This window comes from Mus musculus, chromosome 7, assembly GCF_000001635.26.
Source record: "Mus musculus strain C57BL/6J chromosome 7, GRCm38.p6 C57BL/6J".
NCBI lineage: Eukaryota > Metazoa > Chordata > Mammalia > Rodentia > Muridae > Mus > Mus musculus.
In genome coordinates, this window is record NC_000073.6 from 114,046,782 (window position 1) to 114,066,181 (window position 19,400).

A 19,400-nucleotide genomic window follows, 5' to 3' on the forward strand; every position below is an offset into this window, starting at 1 on the left:
TCTGGTGACAACAGATCAACTTTAATTCTAGCACCTGAAGCTATACAAGGGTCCACTTTATAAACTTCATGGGGCTGTTGTACACATTCAATAAAGTGACCACTGTGCAATACCACTGAGTCTCAAAATCAGGAGCGCACTTCGAATTGCTTAAACACAATCCACAGAGTTAAAAACAAAGTCAGAAGCCATCCACAGTTACACTAATTGTCAAGTAGAGGTTTTACACGTAATACTTGATATAACAGTCAATATCTAGCGGGGACACTGAACGTGACTTCGCACTCTCGTCCTGTTGCGTTCTGTTGGGAAGGTTTTCTGATTATTGGCCACCAGTGGATGTAAAAAGGACCAAGCCAGCAAGCAAAAGCCATGGTCTCTTTGTCAGTTAACAGTGAACAGTGAGACTTAAATACTCATCTTTACATATACACAAGGTGGAAGCATATCCGCTTACAAACATATAAAAATACTTGTTAACTAGTTTGATAAGAAAATAACGTATAAAAGTATATAGCAAAAACATTAATCATCTCTGACTTTGGAAAGATCAATTCCATATTTTATATTACATCAAACAAAAACAGCTTTAGCTTGTGTGGGTTTTCTTTTTTAATCCCTTAACCAGGAATACTTGAGAAGGAAGACAAGACAGGAACCATCCACTCTTACCCTTACCACGGCTGTGAAAAGATAGCGAGTTCACCAAAACACCCAAGTGCAGAACCAGTCCAAACATTTGGCCACAGAGAATATTGTCATCTTGAAGGAAGCATGATAACAAAGGCTTAATCAGCAGTTTTTAATCCATAAATACAACAGGCATTTTGGTATTTTGGCCACTGGAAAAACAAAAGCCGTAGCATCAGGAAAGGTCTGAGATGTCTCACTTGTGTTGATTCCATTCAGTGTATTTAAGGTTAATGAAAGTTGACAACCAAAGTTTTAAAGATAGGCAAAAATTCACATTTAAAAAAACAACAACAACAAAAAAAAAACCTTCCCTATATTTCTATTTAGAGTAACAGTAGGCAACATGATTCCAGAAGTTAAAAATTACTTTCCAACCTATGACTTCAGCTTAGCAAACAGCTCAGGCTCCAAACTTGGTTTACCTCTATTAAAAGCCCTTGAAGACTGCATCTGTGTGTGTAGACATGTGTTTTAAAGGAATCAGATAACGTCTGAAGCAGCCTTAGTGTTTCCTTTACACAAGTCTGGGTAAGACCGTTACATTAGCTTCACATAAAGGATTTGCCAGCTTCTTGGTGTAAGGCTAACACGGTGATCATCGGTCTAAGGCTACAAAGGTACCGGATGATGTAAACGGTAGCAGAGATGAGGGCTTCCCTGGCAGTTGTTAGCTAAACCTCAAGGGACTCTTAGAAAATGACACAATGGCAGCCTTTCTTGTCTTTTTCTTTCCGGGTTGGTTCTGGTGAAGGAGGGCATTCTTGCTCTTGAAATTTCCTGTAAGACAGAGAAATCCGAATAGCATCACCACTAGTAATCTCCCAACACATGCAGGTCCCTTCTGGACAGGCTGCACTGAAATGCACTCACTTCTCAGTGTTCCACTAGAACAGTGGTTCTTAACCGTCCTAGTTCTACAACCCTTTACACAATGGTTCTCAACAGGTAGGTCATGACATCTTGGGGGGAGGTTGTCACATATCAGACATCCTGTATGTCATAGATTTACATTACAATTCCTAACAGCAGCAAAATTACACTTATAAAGTAGCAACAAAAATAATGTTATGGTTGGGGGTCACCATAACATGAGGAACTGCATTAAAGGGTCACAGCATTAGGAAGGTTGAGAAGCACGTATTTAACACAGTTCCTCATGTCGTGATGGCCCCAAACATAAAATTACTTCATAACTGTTATTTTGCTACTGCTATGAGTCATAAACATAAATATCTGTGTTTTCTGATGGTCTTAGACGACCACTGTGAAAGAGTCATTTGAACCCTAAAGAGGATGCACCCCACTGGCTGAAAACTGCTACACCAGGGGATGAGAGCAAACCCTTGGAAAGTCCTCAGAGGAGCAGGGGAAGCTCAGGGGTCTGCCGAGCATGTGTGAGGCCCTCACAAGAATGAAGAGACGTGCAGACTGCTTTCCTGGTCAAGCCTGAATCAATGCCTCTATAGTCTCTTCCTAAGTTGAAATTCCTGGACTGAAAGATATGCTTAGCAATAAGCATGCATCATCAGGGACAATGGAAAACTACCTCTTACAGATGCACATAATTAATTACCCCTCTTCTCTGCCACTTAAACAACAACCACAACAAAAATCAATACTAGACAAGTTAGTTGGTTCTGACTCTTTAGTTTTTACATGGGAATAATAAAAACCTACCCCTTCACAACGGTCCTGAGGGCTTAAGATTCCGTGGTGTTTAAAAATAAAATCTTCACACCTAGCTGATTGACAGGTGAGAATCTGGGATTCTTGAGAGTCAAAGGGAAATATGGGTATTTGATTAAGGTAGTAATTATTTTCACAAAGAAACTGCCTCATAGGTTAATCATTGAAACGGAAATGGGGTGGGGGAGGGCTGGGAAGCAAAGCCCCCCAGGTCAACACTGTTAAGTTACGGTTCTCTACTTAACCACCGTCACTGCCGGTCCATCTACATCAAGAACGTTTCCATCCTGCAGAGCTGAAACTCATCAAAAACTAAACCTTACAGCCTCTTCCTTCCCCTCTCACGGAGACACACAATGAACCAGGGCCCATTCAATATACCCATCAAGGCTATCTAACTAGCAGGGAGAGCCAGGAGATGGGAAGGGGGGTGGGGGGGTGGGGGAAGAGGCCACAGGAAACCACAGTCTAGTCATGAGCAGCTTATCCTGGGCTACATGCACAGCAGACCTTACCTGCCACCTCAAGCCGCTGACTGTCCACGAGGAGAACTCCTAGGCCACCTATCAAAACACCTCTTTATAGACTGAGTGTTTGCATCTGTGTCTTAGTGGGGCAAACACCCAAGACATGATGGAGTCTCTGCTGCTTGGCTTGCCCTGAGCCTGGCAGGGATTTGGCAGGAACTAGGAATTTGAGATTTGGATGGGTTCAAGTCCCACAGCTTAACAGACATAGAGACTGAACAAGTTATTTCAGTTGTCCGTACCGTTTCTCACCTGAAAGGGAGAGTAAAGAAAGCATCCAGCTTTCTGGGTTGTCGTAAGGATCCAACGTACTAACTTGAAAAGAATGTCACTCAGTATCTGACAGGGACTTGATTAGTGGCTGTCATCACTACCGTCAAAGCATTTACTATTTTCAAATTCCTTGCATGTACTTTCCTCTTCAACTTCAGACAAATGAGATTTTTATGGGTTGGAAATGCCTAGAATACACCATGTATTTAACTGAAATGTAACCCACAATGTGGACCAGCCCCTACTTCAATCACTCCTCCTTCCAATTCCGTCTTTCTCACTACACAAGCTGCACGGTCATCTATTAAAAACACACACACGTAGCACATGTTCTGCTTACCTTATAACCCGGACAAGTTCGTGGAAAGCTTGGTCTACATTCATCCTGATCTTTGCCGATGCCTCCATATATGTGACCTTGAGCTGCCTTGCTAACTGCTGCCCTTCTTCCTGTGTTACCTGAAACGGACGGCAGCAGTTGTGTTTAAGGCACAGTATTAGCAACCCCACTGGACCACATCTAAGCCTGGCTACAGACATATGTTGCTACTGCGCCACCCGGAGTCCAGGCTGACTTATTGTAAGGAATAGACAGATGCCACAGTGCCACACTCTATGAAGCCCACCTCTGCACAGCTCAGAAGACTGCACCTATAATACCAACAGAGTTGGCCTGCAATGTCCATGGGCTCAGCCAACTGTAAGTCTAAAACACTTGGGCTGAGCTAGATGTGTTAGTGGAAGGAACATCAGGAATTCAGGGCCATCCTTGGCTACATAGCAAATTGAGAATACCAGAGACTCTGTCCCCAAAATAAAATAAATCCAACTCCTGGGCTGAATGGTAACTAGAGTGAGCATATTCATCTTTAACCTGGCCATTATCCCTAAACAATACAGAACGAGTGTTTACATAGCATTTATGCCACATTAGATATTATAAGAAATACAGATTTTTTTCAAATATACAGGAGAATAAGCAAAGGTTATATACAAATTCTCTGCTTCCGTTTAAAAGGGACTTTTATACATCTAAAGATTCTGGTGTCTATGGGGGGTCCTGGAACCAGCCCCTATTGCTATCAAAGGACATCCTGTAATGCTCAAGGTTTAATCTGGAGATGACACCAGAAACAGATGTGATGGTAAAGGAAAAGAAAACAGAAAGTGCTGAAACTGTGCCTATCAAGGGGTCAGAGAGAGCCTGACTGAGGCAGTGATCTAAGAACTAAATAGAGTCTCTAGCTAAGTGTCAGCAGAGTAAGAAAATAGCCATGGCCAAAAAAAGGTGTGTGTGGGGAAGAGGGGGATACTGGTGGGAGACGACCTTAAGAGGAATCAGCTTGGCTAGCTCAGGCTAGAATTTAAAAATGGACATAGGCTTCTCAGGCCACAGGACCTCCTTGTTGTCCTGGCCAGTACCTGGTACACAGGAAGCATCAGGATGTGGGGAGGGGTGGCAAGTAGGAGTGTTAAACAGGACCACGGCTGTGGAAGAAGACAGACAGACAGACAGACAGAGAGAATGGGGGAGGAAAGAAGCAAGCAAGCAGGGATAAAAAGGCAAGGCAAATGCCATTAATTATCACTAACCCGCTGTATTTTAAACACAAAGAATCCTAAAAGCAGTACTTCCCTAAAGTTATTATGCAGTATTTGTTTATATTTGCATAAGCCCCAGAGCTTTAAGCTGAGGTTTGCTGGTGCACACATCTCACTGCTGTCTTCAGAGTAAACGCTGGAGAAAAGTTGGAAAGTCAGACATGAAGAGCACTTGAGACCCACTTCCCCTCCCAAATATCACAACCTTCTGTTCTCTCTTCAACTATTAAAGCCTGTTCACAGTAAGAATGCAGTCATAACTTGTATATATTTCAAACTCTGGCACATGCTGAAGTTATCTGAGTTTCTGGACACTCAGGAGCCTTTCCCACGCTGCTTTGCACATTCCTCTCTGGCTGCTCTGGGGTCTCTGCGCTGGCCAGCAGCACCCACCCTCTACACAAGCAGTGGCAGGCAGTGAGAGTGTGCTCCTGACTTGTGTGGTCTGGGGTCAAGGCACTCACTCTGCCTCCTACCGTTCAGTTGTCAGCTGTAGGATTTTATTAAAAACTGTCCTTTATCTAATTAACAAAATTTTCAACCATCCTTCTTATAAAGAGAATTATTGAAAACAAACGTTAAGATGTTATCAAATGTTTTTTTTTTCTCTCTCTATTGAGATAATGGTGTGATTTTTCGTTTTTGGTGTGTTGACATGATAAATTGTGATGGTTTGTTTCCACTCCTGAAATAAACTCTTCTGGGCACACTGTCTACTGTTAAAATTTGATTTACTAACGTTTCGTTAAGAATTTTTACATGTATGCTCGGCAGAGAGAATGGACTGTGATTTTTTTTCCTATCTGTCTGATTTTGGTTTCAGAGTAATCCTGGCTTCATACAACAAGCAAGAAAGAGTTCTCACATCTTCAATATTCAGGAAAAGTTTGATACCAGGACTATACCTTCCTTAAAAGTTTAGGATAGGCCACCAGTGAGTCCATCTGGCTAATGCTTTACACACATACTGACTTGCCCTCCCTTCCTTCTTTTTCAATGGAACTCAAACCTAGAGCTGCACATGCATTCGTTAAGTTCATGTCTGGTTGGTAGGTAGGTAGCTAGACAGATGCAGACACACACACAGACATGATCTCTTTATGGCTGGAGGCTTGCCAGTTTGGTCTACCTTACAAAAGCCATTTGGGTTTTTACTTATTCCTATAGTTTTTTTTTATACTCCTCTTCTTTGTGGACAATGGGCCTTGCCCACACCAAATACACATTCTACCACCGGCCCAGTTTCTCTGCCTCTCTTCCCTCCTAACTATGGTTTAATCTGTTGTTTTTCTTTTCTAATATACCTAGTGACACAGCATCTCTTGTAGCAGCCCACAAATCTTGACACTCTGTGTTTAAGTGAAACCTCATTTAAAATTCTTTGTAATCCTTTAATTTTTTTCCTTTAAGTGTTAGAAATTTGCTTGGGAGTTTGGAGCTGTCCTCGTATGTTATTGATGTCCGTATCAATGCCGCTGTCACCAGAATGTGTTATCTGAGGGGATGTTTCCTTCAGATTTGTTGAGGCTTGTTTCATGAGCCATTCTCTGACCTGATGCAGACTCTGTGCTGTTGGGTGGAAAGAATGTTCATCAGGGGTCAGTTGGACAAGCTGCTCGGTGGTCCTACGTAAGTAAGCTGTCTACACATCACTTTTTCTTTCTATTTCTCTCTGAAAGTCTTTAAGTCTTACTTCAGGACTTTTGAAGCTGTTTTGAGGCCTAGGAATGGCTAGGACCAGTAAGTCCTCTTGGTGAGTTAGTCTCTGTGACTGTGAAACAGCTTTCTTTACCCTGGTAATGCACTGGTTCTAAGATATACTTCACAGCTATCTCTATGGCCACTTTATCTTCAGTGTTGGCAGCACGGGATACCTTAGCCCATCCTTCTATCGTAACTAGGCGATGTCTTTAAGCTGCAGGGCCTTGCTTCTTCATTCAGTCTGACACCATTTGCCTTTCCATTGAGAGCCTGAAGACCTGCTCTCTTCCACTCTTTGTTCTGTGCACGCCCCTCTCCTGCCTTTTAGGTTAAGAACGACTTTACCTTGCCTTTTCATTCCCCCATTGGCTGATTCACTTCATGTCTGCTAGGCTACCTCAGTGGCTTCATTGTCTACTTTGTAACTGCACATACTCGATGAAGTCAAACCGGTTTGCACACAGCCTGAGGCCCGGACAGTGCTCTGTCTTCCTGCTCTTCTCTGGTGTTACTAGCTTTTACTTCACATTATTTTATTTTTGCCTCAAACATTTAATTATACTTGAAAGAGGTTTAAATAACGTCATTTATATTTGCCCACGTAACTGCCAGGTCCTGTGTTCCTCATTCCTCTGTGCTGACTCAGACTCTCATTGGGGTCATTATCTCTCAGCTGAGGACCTCTCTGCATATTTCTGATTATCCAGGTCCACTGGTGCTGAACTCTTACACTTCTTACGTCTTTTACTTGACTTGATTTTTAAAGCAAGTATCTGCTGGGCATTGGTTTCTAGATACCAGGATTTTGCTGTCAGTGTGTAAGTTATGTCATCTTCTGGCTCACATCATTTCCAGTGAGAAACAACATGGATGTCACCTGTATTAGCTACTGTACACATTGATGTATCAGGTACTTCATACACTGCTGGGATAAAAACCCCTAACACACGAATCTTAATTAGCTCATAGCTTCAGAGTACAGTCCATTAGGACAGGAAAGTCATAGGGGCAAGAGCTGGTCACATGACTCCACAATCAGGAAGCAGAGATTGATAAATGCCTCTGTTCAGCTCATTTTTCTCATTTTTAGGAAATCCAGGTCCCCAGCCCATGGAATGATGGCACCCATAATCACCTTTCAGTTAACTCAGTTAGTTAATCCCTCTCAGAAATGCTCAGGGGCTAACCTAATGTAGATAAACCCTCACAGGCACAGCCCACGGTTACCCTAATCCAAGTAGTCCCTCATGACATCCCCAGAGGCCTGTCTCCTCCTGTCAAACTGACAGCCAATATTAACTCTGCACCCTGAATTCTGCCCCTCTGCATGCAGTTTTGTGTTTCTTAACTACTTCTCAGATTTTTTTTTTTGCTAATGTAGATCATTAAGAGTTTTATTATGACCAGTCTTATAATTGTCTAACTATTGCTTGTGCTGAGGGTTTGCTGAGCATCATGGATGTGTTCAGTGCAGTTTCCACCAAACTTGGAACTCTGCGGCCAGTATACTTCTACAATCAGTAGCATCTGGTGCAATTGTCATCTCATTAGCTTGGGCTTCTGGAGGCTTGACTGGGATCTCTGTATACAGCCCACATCACTTCTACCTCATGCAGACGGTGTTTCTATAGCCTCGTATTGTTGGAAGAGAGTGGACATCTGTTCAGTGTCTCTCTACTGAGTCCAGTGTTTCTATAACTCCTGGGTTTCGTGACTGGTCTTCATAACAGGAGCTGTGCTTTGGTCTTTATTTACGTGATCTCTTTCTAAGTACATACATGGGATTTAAAGCCCCATTCCCCAAACCCTGAAACCATTCACTACTGTAAGGCCCAAGGCTACTTCCTGTGGTCCATGCCCTGCTGCAGCTCAACAGAGGAGCACACAGGTCCCACAGTATTGTCCCACAGCAACAGTTATATGATGTTTTAATTTTCCTGGCCTTCCTTCAAAATAACATGCCTGCCCTAAGGCTATGAGGTTGAAATACATACCAGATTCTTCAATCAAGTAAGAGTAAGTTAGAAAGTAGGCTTCATAGGACAGCTTGTGAAGAAAGAAAGGTTTCTGTACTGAGAAAACCAGTTATGGCAGATCCCTTCCTACCCGAAGAAAAAACTTCATGTAGTCACAGATTCTCTCTCTTCCTACAATAGTCTCCATTTTCTGTCTAAAGTAGGAGTGTGTGTGTGTGTGTGTGTGTGTGTGTGTGTGTGTGTATGTGTGTGTGTGTGTGTGTACATGTAGAGACCAAAGGTCTCAGTTGACTGTCCTCCTCCACCACTCTTCTCCTTATTTTATGGCACATGGTCTCTCACTAAGTCAGTTTCAGCTGCTTGCTTTGTTCTCTCCAGTACACACCTGAGCTTGCCAGCAGATACATAATTCAGGTCTGTGCACACACTTTGGGAGAAAGATCAATTCAGAGAAGCTTACTCCAAGCTGGTGACTCACACTTTTAGGTGACAGAAATGTGACTGATTACCTAGGTTGCTTCTCATACTCCTGGTTTTTATTTCTCTGAGAGGCCATCACATTTTTACTGACAAGTACTTTTTATAATCCCGTGACATATAAACAGACAAGTGCTACAATATGTTGAATACCTGCAGACAGATGGAAACTACATGCTTCATACTGGCAATCTTTAGTATATAGATAACTTTAAAATAACTAACACCGGGCCAGCAAGATGGCTCAGCAGGTAAAGGTGCTTGCTGTGCCAGCCTTAGGATTGCAGTTCAATCCCTGGAACCCATGTAAGGTAGAGGAGAGAAACAGCTTCCAAAAGCTGTCTCCTGATCGCCACAAGGATGCTGTAGCATGTGAGCCAACACATATTACACACAATGATAATAATAATAATAATTTTAAAAACACATGTAGACCACATCCGTGGCTAATAAATGAGATCTGTTGCTTCCAGGGGGTCTGTCTCCCCTCAACTGCTCCCACCTGCTCCAGAGACATCCACACATCCCATGGTTCTCTTCCGTTCTTTCAGTGGAATTTCCACATTTGAGAAAGAACTTGCTTCTACAATGGGGGCAGGCAGCAGCGAGGGGTGGGCAGAAGTGAGTACGAGGTGGGGAGCAGAGCCCTTCTCTGCATGTGGCTTTGTGACCCTCTCACCCCCCAGCAGAGCAAGTCCTAGAACACACAAAGAAGAGCAGCAGAGAGGCCCCCTGGGCAGCAGATAATAGATGTAATTATGTTCATATGCGAAGACATGGAGACAACAAACACCCAATTGTACACTTTGCACTGATGGCTATAGAGATTCTTTCTCAGCAATGCAACTTTGTAATAATTCAAATCAGAAAGAGGCCTAACAGGAACATTTATTCTCCACTAATAGCATCAAGACACTTTCTGAGTTTTAGCGTGAGACCAAGTATATCCTGCCTGTAGTCTACATGCTACAGGCCTCCCAGATCAGCCACCAACACAGTCCAGTCCATCTGTAGATGACAGCTGCACATAGAAATGCCAACAAGCTGAACACCACTGCCCATCATGTGTAGGCTAATCATCCCCTCATGTCTGAAATCCAGTATGCTTGCAAAATAGTTTACAGGGGTTGGGAGATGGATCAGTGGTTCAGAACACTTGCTGCTCTTCCATAGGACCAGACTACTTCCCAGTACCCACATCAGGTGGCTCACACCCATCTCCAGCCCCTGAGGATCCAATGCCTTCACTCATGTGCACACATCCACATGTAGCCACACGCATACATAGTTAAAAAAAATAATAAAAATCCTAAAATCTGTTGGACAACTACAGCTCCACATCAATTCATTTTCCTGATGTCTATACTTAGCCAACAAAATCTTAAGACTATTAACAGCAGCTGGTAACATGGCTCAGCAGGTAAAGGCACTTGCCACATAAGTCTGGCAACCTGAACTGATCCCAGGTAACGGTGGAAGGAGTGAACTGACCCCAAAGTCGTCCTCAGACCTTCACACACACACTCTGGCTTGAACACACAGACTCTAATGCACACATACACACACATGCACACACTCTCTATGTACAAACATAATCACTTAAAAAAAACAACAACAACAATAGCAAAGTAAAGAGAATCTGTTAACATCAGATTACATGAAAACAAGAGAAAACGCTAGCAAGAGAGACAATTTCAATGCTAGGTTCTAGATGTGGGACAGAGACTCTAAGAAAACACGAGAGGAACTCCCCAGCAGTACGGGTAGCACTAACTTACAGCTGGTTCCGTTCTGAAAAGAGATGGTCGACAATACACAACAAAACAGTTTCAAAGAAACTAATACTAACAGTCACTAGCATTAAAGCTGGCCAATGTAGAGCAAAGAAAATTCAGTTATTAATTAAACTGAAGAAAAATCCAAAACCAGGTACGGTGGTGCATTCCTATAATCCCAGAAGGCCAAGGCTGGGGGATTTCCCTTTTGAGATCAGCCTGGGCTACAAACTCCAGGTGGGGGGAATAGTTCTACTTACTATTACACACACACACACACACACACACACACACACTGCAGCCATTCCTTAATTAAAGGTAATTGTGGATCAGCAGTGAATAAATTAGGCATGTGTAAGTCTTTAGATTATATAATGTGACCTAAGCATGGTGGCTTAGGCCTATGATGTCATCACTTGGGAGGCTGAGACAAAGAATCAAAACCAGCCTGGGCCACACAGGAAGACCATACCTCAAAACAATAGAAAGGGAAGTGGAGAAGAAGACATAATGAAATGAAAATTCTTCATAGGAGTTTGACAAATTAAATCATGGTTTGCTTTCTCTCTCTCTCTCTCTCTCTCTCTCTCTCTCGACTTAAAGAAGAAAGCTGATTAAATTTTCTTCAAAAAACAGAGATGGGGAAGGGGAGGAGAGGGGAGGGGACGGGAAGAGGACAAAAAATTATCTTAACTTATAGTTTTTAGCTGTTATCCAAGAAATCACAGGAGCCTGGCACTAATACAAACACACACAGACTTATATAGAGAGCTTTCTGGGATTCCGTGTAAAAATAATGAAAACCTAATTCCCCCCCAAACTTTCTTCACACTTCACACATGCCATTCTGTGCGACCTAGTGTGCCAGACTCAGCAGCGAGCTGGTGCTGTGCTGCACCGCACGTGTGTGTGTGTGTGTGTGTGTGTGTGTGTGTGTGCGCGCACGCGCGCGCGCGCCACACAAGAGTTTCTTGGACGCGGGTCCTCCACTCTTTCATCAAGTGCTTCTTTACACAGCTTCCCGAGCTCAGAACTGCCTCCTCCTCACCTGTCTCTGATGGTCCAGGTCAGCTTTATTGCCAATTAAAATCATGGGAAACTCATCACGGTCCTTTACTCTGAGAATCTGTCTTTGAAACTTATAGATTTCTTCAAAACTAAAAAACAAAATAAATACATTATGCTAAGAAACTAAAGGTAGTGAGTTTTATATTGTTTATTACTGTATTGCCATTTTTCTACTGTAAAAAAAATGAAAATTTTAATTCCATAAAATAGCAATCTGGACAGAACCTAGCACTGCTAACTTGAGGTTTTTATTAGCAATATTATATTGATTCCATATAATAGTTGGTTTCTATATGACACTTTCACACGTGCATACGATGATTTTTTTTTTTGATCATATTGTCCCCGACACATTAACTGCACCGACCTGCCTCTATCCGTGACTGAGAAGACCAACAGGAAGCCCTCGCCTGTCCTCATGTATTGCTCTCTCATGGCTCCAAACTCCTCTTGTCCGGCTGTATCCAAAACTAAAGAAAAACAACAAAGCAAACGGTGTAGTTGCGCATTATAAATCATCTCTCACAAGGGCAGCCCCCACCAGGTCCTCAACAGAGCCTCCTATTTGATGTGAGAGGCAATGCATTCCTGTCTTAATATTTCATTCCTAGCACCAGAGGCAGACATAATCTTCTAATGGCAGACAGTTTCAGAGTTTATCTTCATCGCACAGATTGATTTTGTAGCTAGAATATATTAGCATACCAATTACAAGGTTAAAAATATCAAACACATCCAAGCAGATGGAACCAAATCAACTCTAAAGTCACTTGGTTATTTATCTTCTCCATGTACAGATCTCAGAAAAGATGTCTGTAAGCTCAATCAAGAAACTGGGGCTGGGGCTGGAGAGATGGCTCAGTGATCAAGGGCACTGGCTGCTCTTCCAGGGACCCAGGTTCTGTTCCCAACACCTACATAGGTCTTAACTGCTTATTACTCCAGTTCTGGGGGATCTGAAACCCTCATGGTTTCCTTGGCATATGGTACACATACATACATACATACATACATACATACAGAAAATCCATGCACAGAAAAATAAACCTTAAAAACAACTATGTCTTATCTCTGTGTGTCTGTGTCCATCTGTCTGTGTATGTTTGTCTCTTTGCACATGTGTCTGTCTCTCTGTCTCTGTGTGTTTGTATATGTCTATGTCTCTTTGTCTGTGTGTGCCTCTGTCTTGGTGTGTATGTGTGTCTGTCTGTCTCTGTGTGTATACATCTCTGTGTTTCTCTCTCCATACTTAGCTCAGCCACTAATGTATTTCTTGATCTTCCTGCTAGTTAAAATGGCAGGGTTTTCTTTAGTGGGGAGAGACTGTTACTGTTAAAGTCTCTAAGCTATAAATTCCCCCATTAAGTGGCTATGGGCACTTCCCCTACTTTAACATTTGCCAAATGACATGAATTGCTGAGACCTGATATTTCTTCCAACTGCCCCAATAAACAAACTTCAAGAAGTTACAGTAACAAGATCAGTTTCACCAGAACTTTCCATCTGCTGAAGAATATCTGAATTGTCCAATACACAGACGCACCTACCAGACTGATGACAGTGAATAAGTGGCCAGGGCTAGCTCGGAGGGAGAGACCTTGCCAAGCATGTGCAAGGCCTGCTGTTTGAACCCCAGAGTTAATAAAAGGTTTATATTAAGATTATCTAATAGTTCAGTTGTACTACTTAACCTGAGGAACATCAAATGCAACACTTGAAAGCCAGAGCATTTTAGAAATAAGGTGTGAGCAAGCTATCAGGGGTTTACTTACTGTCCAGCCGGGCAGCTCGGTCATCGATCACACATTGCTTTGTGTATGAGTCTTCAATGGTTGGATCATAGTCCGTCACAAAATAGGACTGGTAAGACAAACAAACAAAAGCCCCATTTAAAATTCCATATCACATGCCTTCCTACCTAACACTATCAGTTTTATTGAATTCTGATTTTCAAGAAATAATATATTTTAGTTGTATCAGGTTATCATAAAGATTTTATTTTTAATTATGTGTACATGCAAACCTGTGCATATTAAGTGCAGGTATGCACAGAGACCAAAAGAGGGCATCGGATCTCCTGGAGCTTGAGTTCCAGGCAGTTCTTAGCCACCCGCTGTGGGTGCTAGGAGCAGAATTCTGATCCTCTGCATGGACAGGCACAGAGTGCACACTCCTAACCACCGAGCTGCTGCTCCCGCACACACACACAGTGCACACTCCTAACCACCGAGCTGCTGTTCCAGCCCACAGTGTACATTCCTAACCACTGAGCCTGCTCCCGCACACACAGTGCACACTCCTAACCACCGAGCTGCTGCTCTAGCCCACAGTGCACACTCCTAACCACTGAGCCTGCTCCCGCACACACACACACAGTGCACACTCCTAACCACCGAGCTGCTGCTCTAGCCCACAGTGTACATTCCTAACCACTGAGCCTGCTCCCGCACACACACACAGTGCACACTCCTAACCACCGAGCTGCTGCTCCCGCACACACAGTGCACACTCCTAACCACCAAGCTGCTGCTCCCGCACACACAGTGCACACTCCTAACCACTGAGCCTGCTCCCGCACACACACAGTGCACACTCCTAACCACCGAGCTGCTGCTCCAGCCCACAGTGTACATTCCTAACCACTGAGCCTGCTCCCACACACACAGTGCACACTCCTAACCACCGAGCTGCTGCTCCAGCCCACAGTGCACACTCCTAACCACCGAGCCTGCTCCCGCACACACACACAGTGCACACTCCTAACCACCGAGCTGCTGCTCCAGCCTACAGTGTACATTCCTAACCACTGAGCCTGCTCCCGCACACACAGTGCACACTCCTAACCACCGAGCTGCTGCTCTAGCCCACAGTGCACACTCCTAACCACTGAGCCTGCTCCCGCACACACACACAGTGCACACTCCTAACCACCGAGCTGCTGCTCTAGCCCACAGTGTACATTCCTAACCACTGAGCCTGCTCCCGCACACACACACAGTGCACACTCCTAACCACCGAGCTGCTGCTCCCGCACACACAGTGCACACTCCTAACCACCAAGCTGCTGCTCCCGCACACACAGTGCACACTCCTAACCACTGAGCCTGCTCCCGCACACACACAGTGCACACTCCTAACCACCGAGCTGCTGCTCCAGCCCACAGTGTACATTCCTAACCACTGAGCCTGCTCCCACACACACAGTGCACACTCCTAACCACCGAGCTGCTGCTCCAGCCCACAGTGTACATTCCTAACCACTGAGCCTGCTCCAGCACACACACAGTGCACACTCCTAACCACCGAGCTGCTGCTCCCGCACACACAGTGCACACTCCTAACCACCGAGCTGCTGCTCTAGCCCCTGCATCGGTTTTCAGTTCTGTCAGCTGCACAACAGTCTCCTCAGCGCACTGTTCAAGTAAAGAGAAGCTACTAAATGTCTTAACTTTCCCCTTCTAGAGTATGCAGAAAGATAGCAAAAGATCTATTACATCCCCCCAATTGTTTAGTACTAAGTATCTAGGAGAATTAGAAACTGTAATTCAGACCTACTCAGATTTGGTAAGCACCAGTTGTAAGAACCAAAACAGATAAGGATGGAGATGGCAGGAAGACGGAGCGTGCTTGAAGAGACTGGCGTGAAGACTGCATGCACCATCCACGGCAATCATGTGCTTTCACTGAGATCTCTGGGTACCTTTTCCTTAAATTATATTTCTCTTTATATGAAAGCCTTCCAACTGGCATCTTCAAGACTGAGTAATTAAGGAATCACAATTTCCTCTTAAGATTAAAGAAGTCAGGCACAGTGGCTCAGACCTCCCAGCACTCGGTAGGCAGAGGCAGGTAAATCTCTATGAATTCAAGGCCAGCCTGGTCTAAATAATACAGGGCTACAGAGGGAGTCCCTGAGATAGACAGACAGACAGACAGACAGACAAAGATGGATGGATGATTAGATAGATGAATGATACATAAGTAAATGGGAAAGCAAGCTCCTAACATTGCTCACTTCTCAGGAAGGGCATGGAAGGGACATTGACATCATCCCTTCTCAAGATCCCTTGGCTTTGCCAAGGCTGACGTCCTTGGGCTACTTTCCCACTGGCTTGAAGGAGTAGTTTGTTCCACAGAGAAGCCTGTGACAAAGGAATTAGCCACTCCTCAGGCAAGGGTTCCTGGAAGCAGGCAGTGTAGTTCTAGGGACACAATTCTTAAGTAGCACATCTCAGTGTGGCCACCTAAGCTCAGAAAGCAACTCATCAAGCAAAGTGTAAAAGAGAGAGAGATCGAGAGACGAGACGAGACGAGACGAGAAGAGGGGAGGGGAGGGGAGAGGGGAGGAGGGGGGAGGGAAGAGAGGGGAGAGGGGAGAAGAGGGGAGGGGGAGAGAGGAGGAGATGGGGGAGAGGGGAGGAGAGGGGAGGGGGAGAGGGGAGGAGATGGGGGAGAGGGGAGGAGAGGGGAGGGGGAGAGGGGAGGAGAGGGGGGAGAGGGGAGGAGAGGGGAGGAGAAGGGAGAGGAGAGGAGAAGAGAGGGGAGGGGAGGGGAGGGGGAAGGGGGGAGAGGGGAGGAGAAGGGAGAGAGGAGGAGAGGGGAAGAGAAGGGAGAGAGGAGGAGAGGGTAGAGGAGAGGGGAGGGGAGGGGGAGGGGAGGGGGAGGGAGAGGGGAGGAGAAGAGAGGGGAGGGGAGGGGAGGGGGAAGGGGGGAGAGGGGAGGAGAAGGGAGAGAGGAGGAGAGGGGAAGAGAAGGGAGAGGGGAGGAGAGGGGAGGAGAGGGGAGGGGAAGGGAGAGGGGAGGGGGAAGGGGAAGGGGAAGGGGAAGGGGAAGGGGAAGGGGAAGGGGAAGGGGAAGGGGAAGGGGAAGGGGAAGGGGAAGGGGAGAGGAGAGGAGAGGAGAGGAGAGGAGAGGAGAGGAGACACTGGCCTGCCTGCTACTGTGCTTTGCATACTTATTTTATTTTGGAAAGAAATGTTTCACATTTCATTTATATTTTAGGAGTAGCCTTAAATGTGGAGTCATTACCCATAATTCTATTTCCTTCCTGACACATTCATTTAAAGACATGAGCTATTAAACAAAGCCAGCAATGAGCCACGTGCCGACAGCAGTAGCTTTTAGTAGGAAGCGGCTCCGTCACCACCCTGTCTGCATGTCAAACAGGTATGAGAATGATCCTGAGCAGGCTTGCTGGCACTCTCTCTTCTCAGAGTGACCACAGCAGCACCTGGCAGCCTCTCTGCTGTGCTCTACCCGACATGACCTCAGTCTGAACAGATAAAGCAAGCTGCTTATACTTGCAGGGGAACGGGGCGGGAGGTGAGGGACCAGTTTCCCATGGTAGGGTCTCACGTAGCCCAGGGTTACCTTGAACTCCTAATAATCCTGCCTATACATCAAGCATTAGCTTACAGATGTGCACCTACACCTGACTCATGATGAATTTCTCAGGTGTTTCCTCACAGCAATCTGATGCTTCCTGCCTGAATCTCATGACTCCTTCCCTTTGCAGTACAAGGATAAAACTGAGCTCTGTTTGTATGCCCGACAAGGGCCCGGCTACCCCACTTCACTCCTCCATCTAAAAACACAGCGAAGGAATAAGTGAACACGTACTTGACACGTTGCTTAAGTTATGTGCTAGCTCTTCAAACATCAGTGTTCTGTGAGACTAAATGAAGGCAGCGGCATGTGCTGCTGTTGGTTTACAGGCCCTTGAAGGCCACAGCAATTGTTTGATTTTCCTTTTAGTGCCTGCACAAGTTTGCTTTGAAGGATAATTTCTAGAACACACTCTTAATATTTTAAGATTGCCACTTTCCTATCTGCTCATTAAACACATCTGCCCACATATTTTTTTCATCTTAGTGTTAGTAGAGTATACATACATGCACACACATGTTCTGTATTTCCACATACAATGTATTTGTCCACCTCTATCACCCTCTGCCTACCCCTTTTGAGTCAGTCTCTCCCTGAACCTACAACTCCCAGGTTTGTGACTAGAACAGCAACCAGATAGCATTGGCTACCTCATGTCCCTATACCCTCAGCGTTGGAGTGTACAGCACACATAGCTTGTTCCACGGATGCTGCCGTCCTAACTCTAAGCCTCAACCTTGTGTAGGAAGCAGTCTTAATTGCTGAGCCCCTTCTCTGGCCCACCACTTACACTAATCTCCAGCATAAGCCTGCTGCAGCGGTGCGCTTGCCTCAGCTACATATGTAGTTCTAGGCCAGTCTGGGATGCAGAAGACCCTGCCTTTAAAAAACAATAGAGCTGGTTGTGGTACACAGGCACACACCAGGGAGCCAGAGAAAGGTGTATCTCGGTTAGTTTGAAGTCAGCCTGATCTACAAAGTGAGTTCCAGGATGGCCAGGGCAGTTATGCAGAGAAACCCTGCCTCAAAAACAAACAAACAAATGATTGAATAAATAACTATAGATAACAAATAAAGAAAGAAAGAATAAAAAACAACACTTGAACTTAGAAACAATGAGCCAGTGGGGTTACCAATAAAACACAGTTTCTATGGCTGGAGAGATGGCTCAGGGGTTAAGACCACCTGCTGCTCCTCAGAAGGCCTGCATTCAGTTCCCAGCACCCGCATGGCCATGTGGGATCCCATGCCCATTTCTGGCCTTCATGGGGCACTGCATGTACATGGTGTGTAGACATACCTGCAGGATAAACCTTATACACATAAAATAAAAATAAATCTTTATTTTAAAGAGAAGAAAGTCTCCGGCAAAGTTGAGTTTAACTCTCACTGCTACTTCCAAGCTGCAGGATCTGAAGCCAATGTCCAGGCCGGCCCTTCAGCACTCGCAGCAAAGAGACAACACTGAGGCAGGAGCAGGCCTACCAAACCAGGGATCAAGGAGTGCAGGCAGGCTGCTGCTCTTCAGCCACAACCGTAACTGGGCTGCTGTCACCGGCAGCCACACGCTGAACCAATGGCTTTCCTCAAAGTCCAGAGCTGTGTTCCTCTGTGGTGGGGGAGGGAAGGCAGCTCTAACAACTCCAGGCCCAGTTACCCCACAGACCCTGCATGAGCCTCTGGAATGTGTGCCTGAGTGCTATGAACCCAGTGTTCTGAGTTCATAACAGTCTGAGTGTTCAGCTCCCATCCGGGCTTCTGAAAATATCCTCAGGGTCTGAGCAGTAATTACACAGATAAACACACAGGCATGAATCTATCTTGTTCATTTAGCATTTGTGTATTTGTATGTGTAAAGATTACAACCATAAAACGTACAAATGGCAATCGCTCTCCTCTTCCTCCTTAGAACCCACGGTTTGTGTTTGTTTGTTTGTTGATTGATTGTGTGTTTGGAGTGCTGGGGACTGAAACTGCAATCAGATCAGATCAGGCACGGTTCCAACACCGAGCCACATCCCCGCCCTCCTCTTTGATTTCTGAGACTCAGTCTTGCTAAGCTGCCCAGACAGGTCTTGAGCTTACAATCCTTCCACTTCAGTCTCCTACAGAGCTGAAACAAGTGTGTACCTCAGGGGACCCGTAGTTAGTTGCTTTCCACAGAACACAAAACTTTCCAGTTTGATTTGTGCCTCATTTCCCACTACCAGAACCCCTCCTGTAATTTTCCTACAATG

General features: G+C 45.0%; 1 protein-coding gene across 2 annotated transcripts in view; it reads right to left on the reverse strand.

Moving 5' to 3' along the window:
* The window catches only part of Rras2 (related RAS viral (r-ras) oncogene 2), a 71,000-nt gene continuing 51,600 nt past the window's right edge, over window positions 1-19,400 (reverse strand). For both annotated transcript variants that reach the window (NM_025846.2, XM_017312239.1), the window contains exons 2-6: window positions 13,551-13,638; window positions 12,146-12,248; window positions 11,759-11,867; window positions 3,520-3,638; window positions 1-1,470 (exon numbers count right to left, since the gene is read on the reverse strand). In NM_025846.2, the coding sequence (NP_080122.2) occupies window positions 1,383-1,470; window positions 3,520-3,638; window positions 11,759-11,867; window positions 12,146-12,248; window positions 13,551-13,638 (507 nt within the window). In that variant the 3' untranslated portion in view covers window positions 1-1,382. The remainder of the gene's footprint in view (window positions 1,471-3,519; window positions 3,639-11,758; window positions 11,868-12,145; window positions 12,249-13,550; window positions 13,639-19,400) is intronic.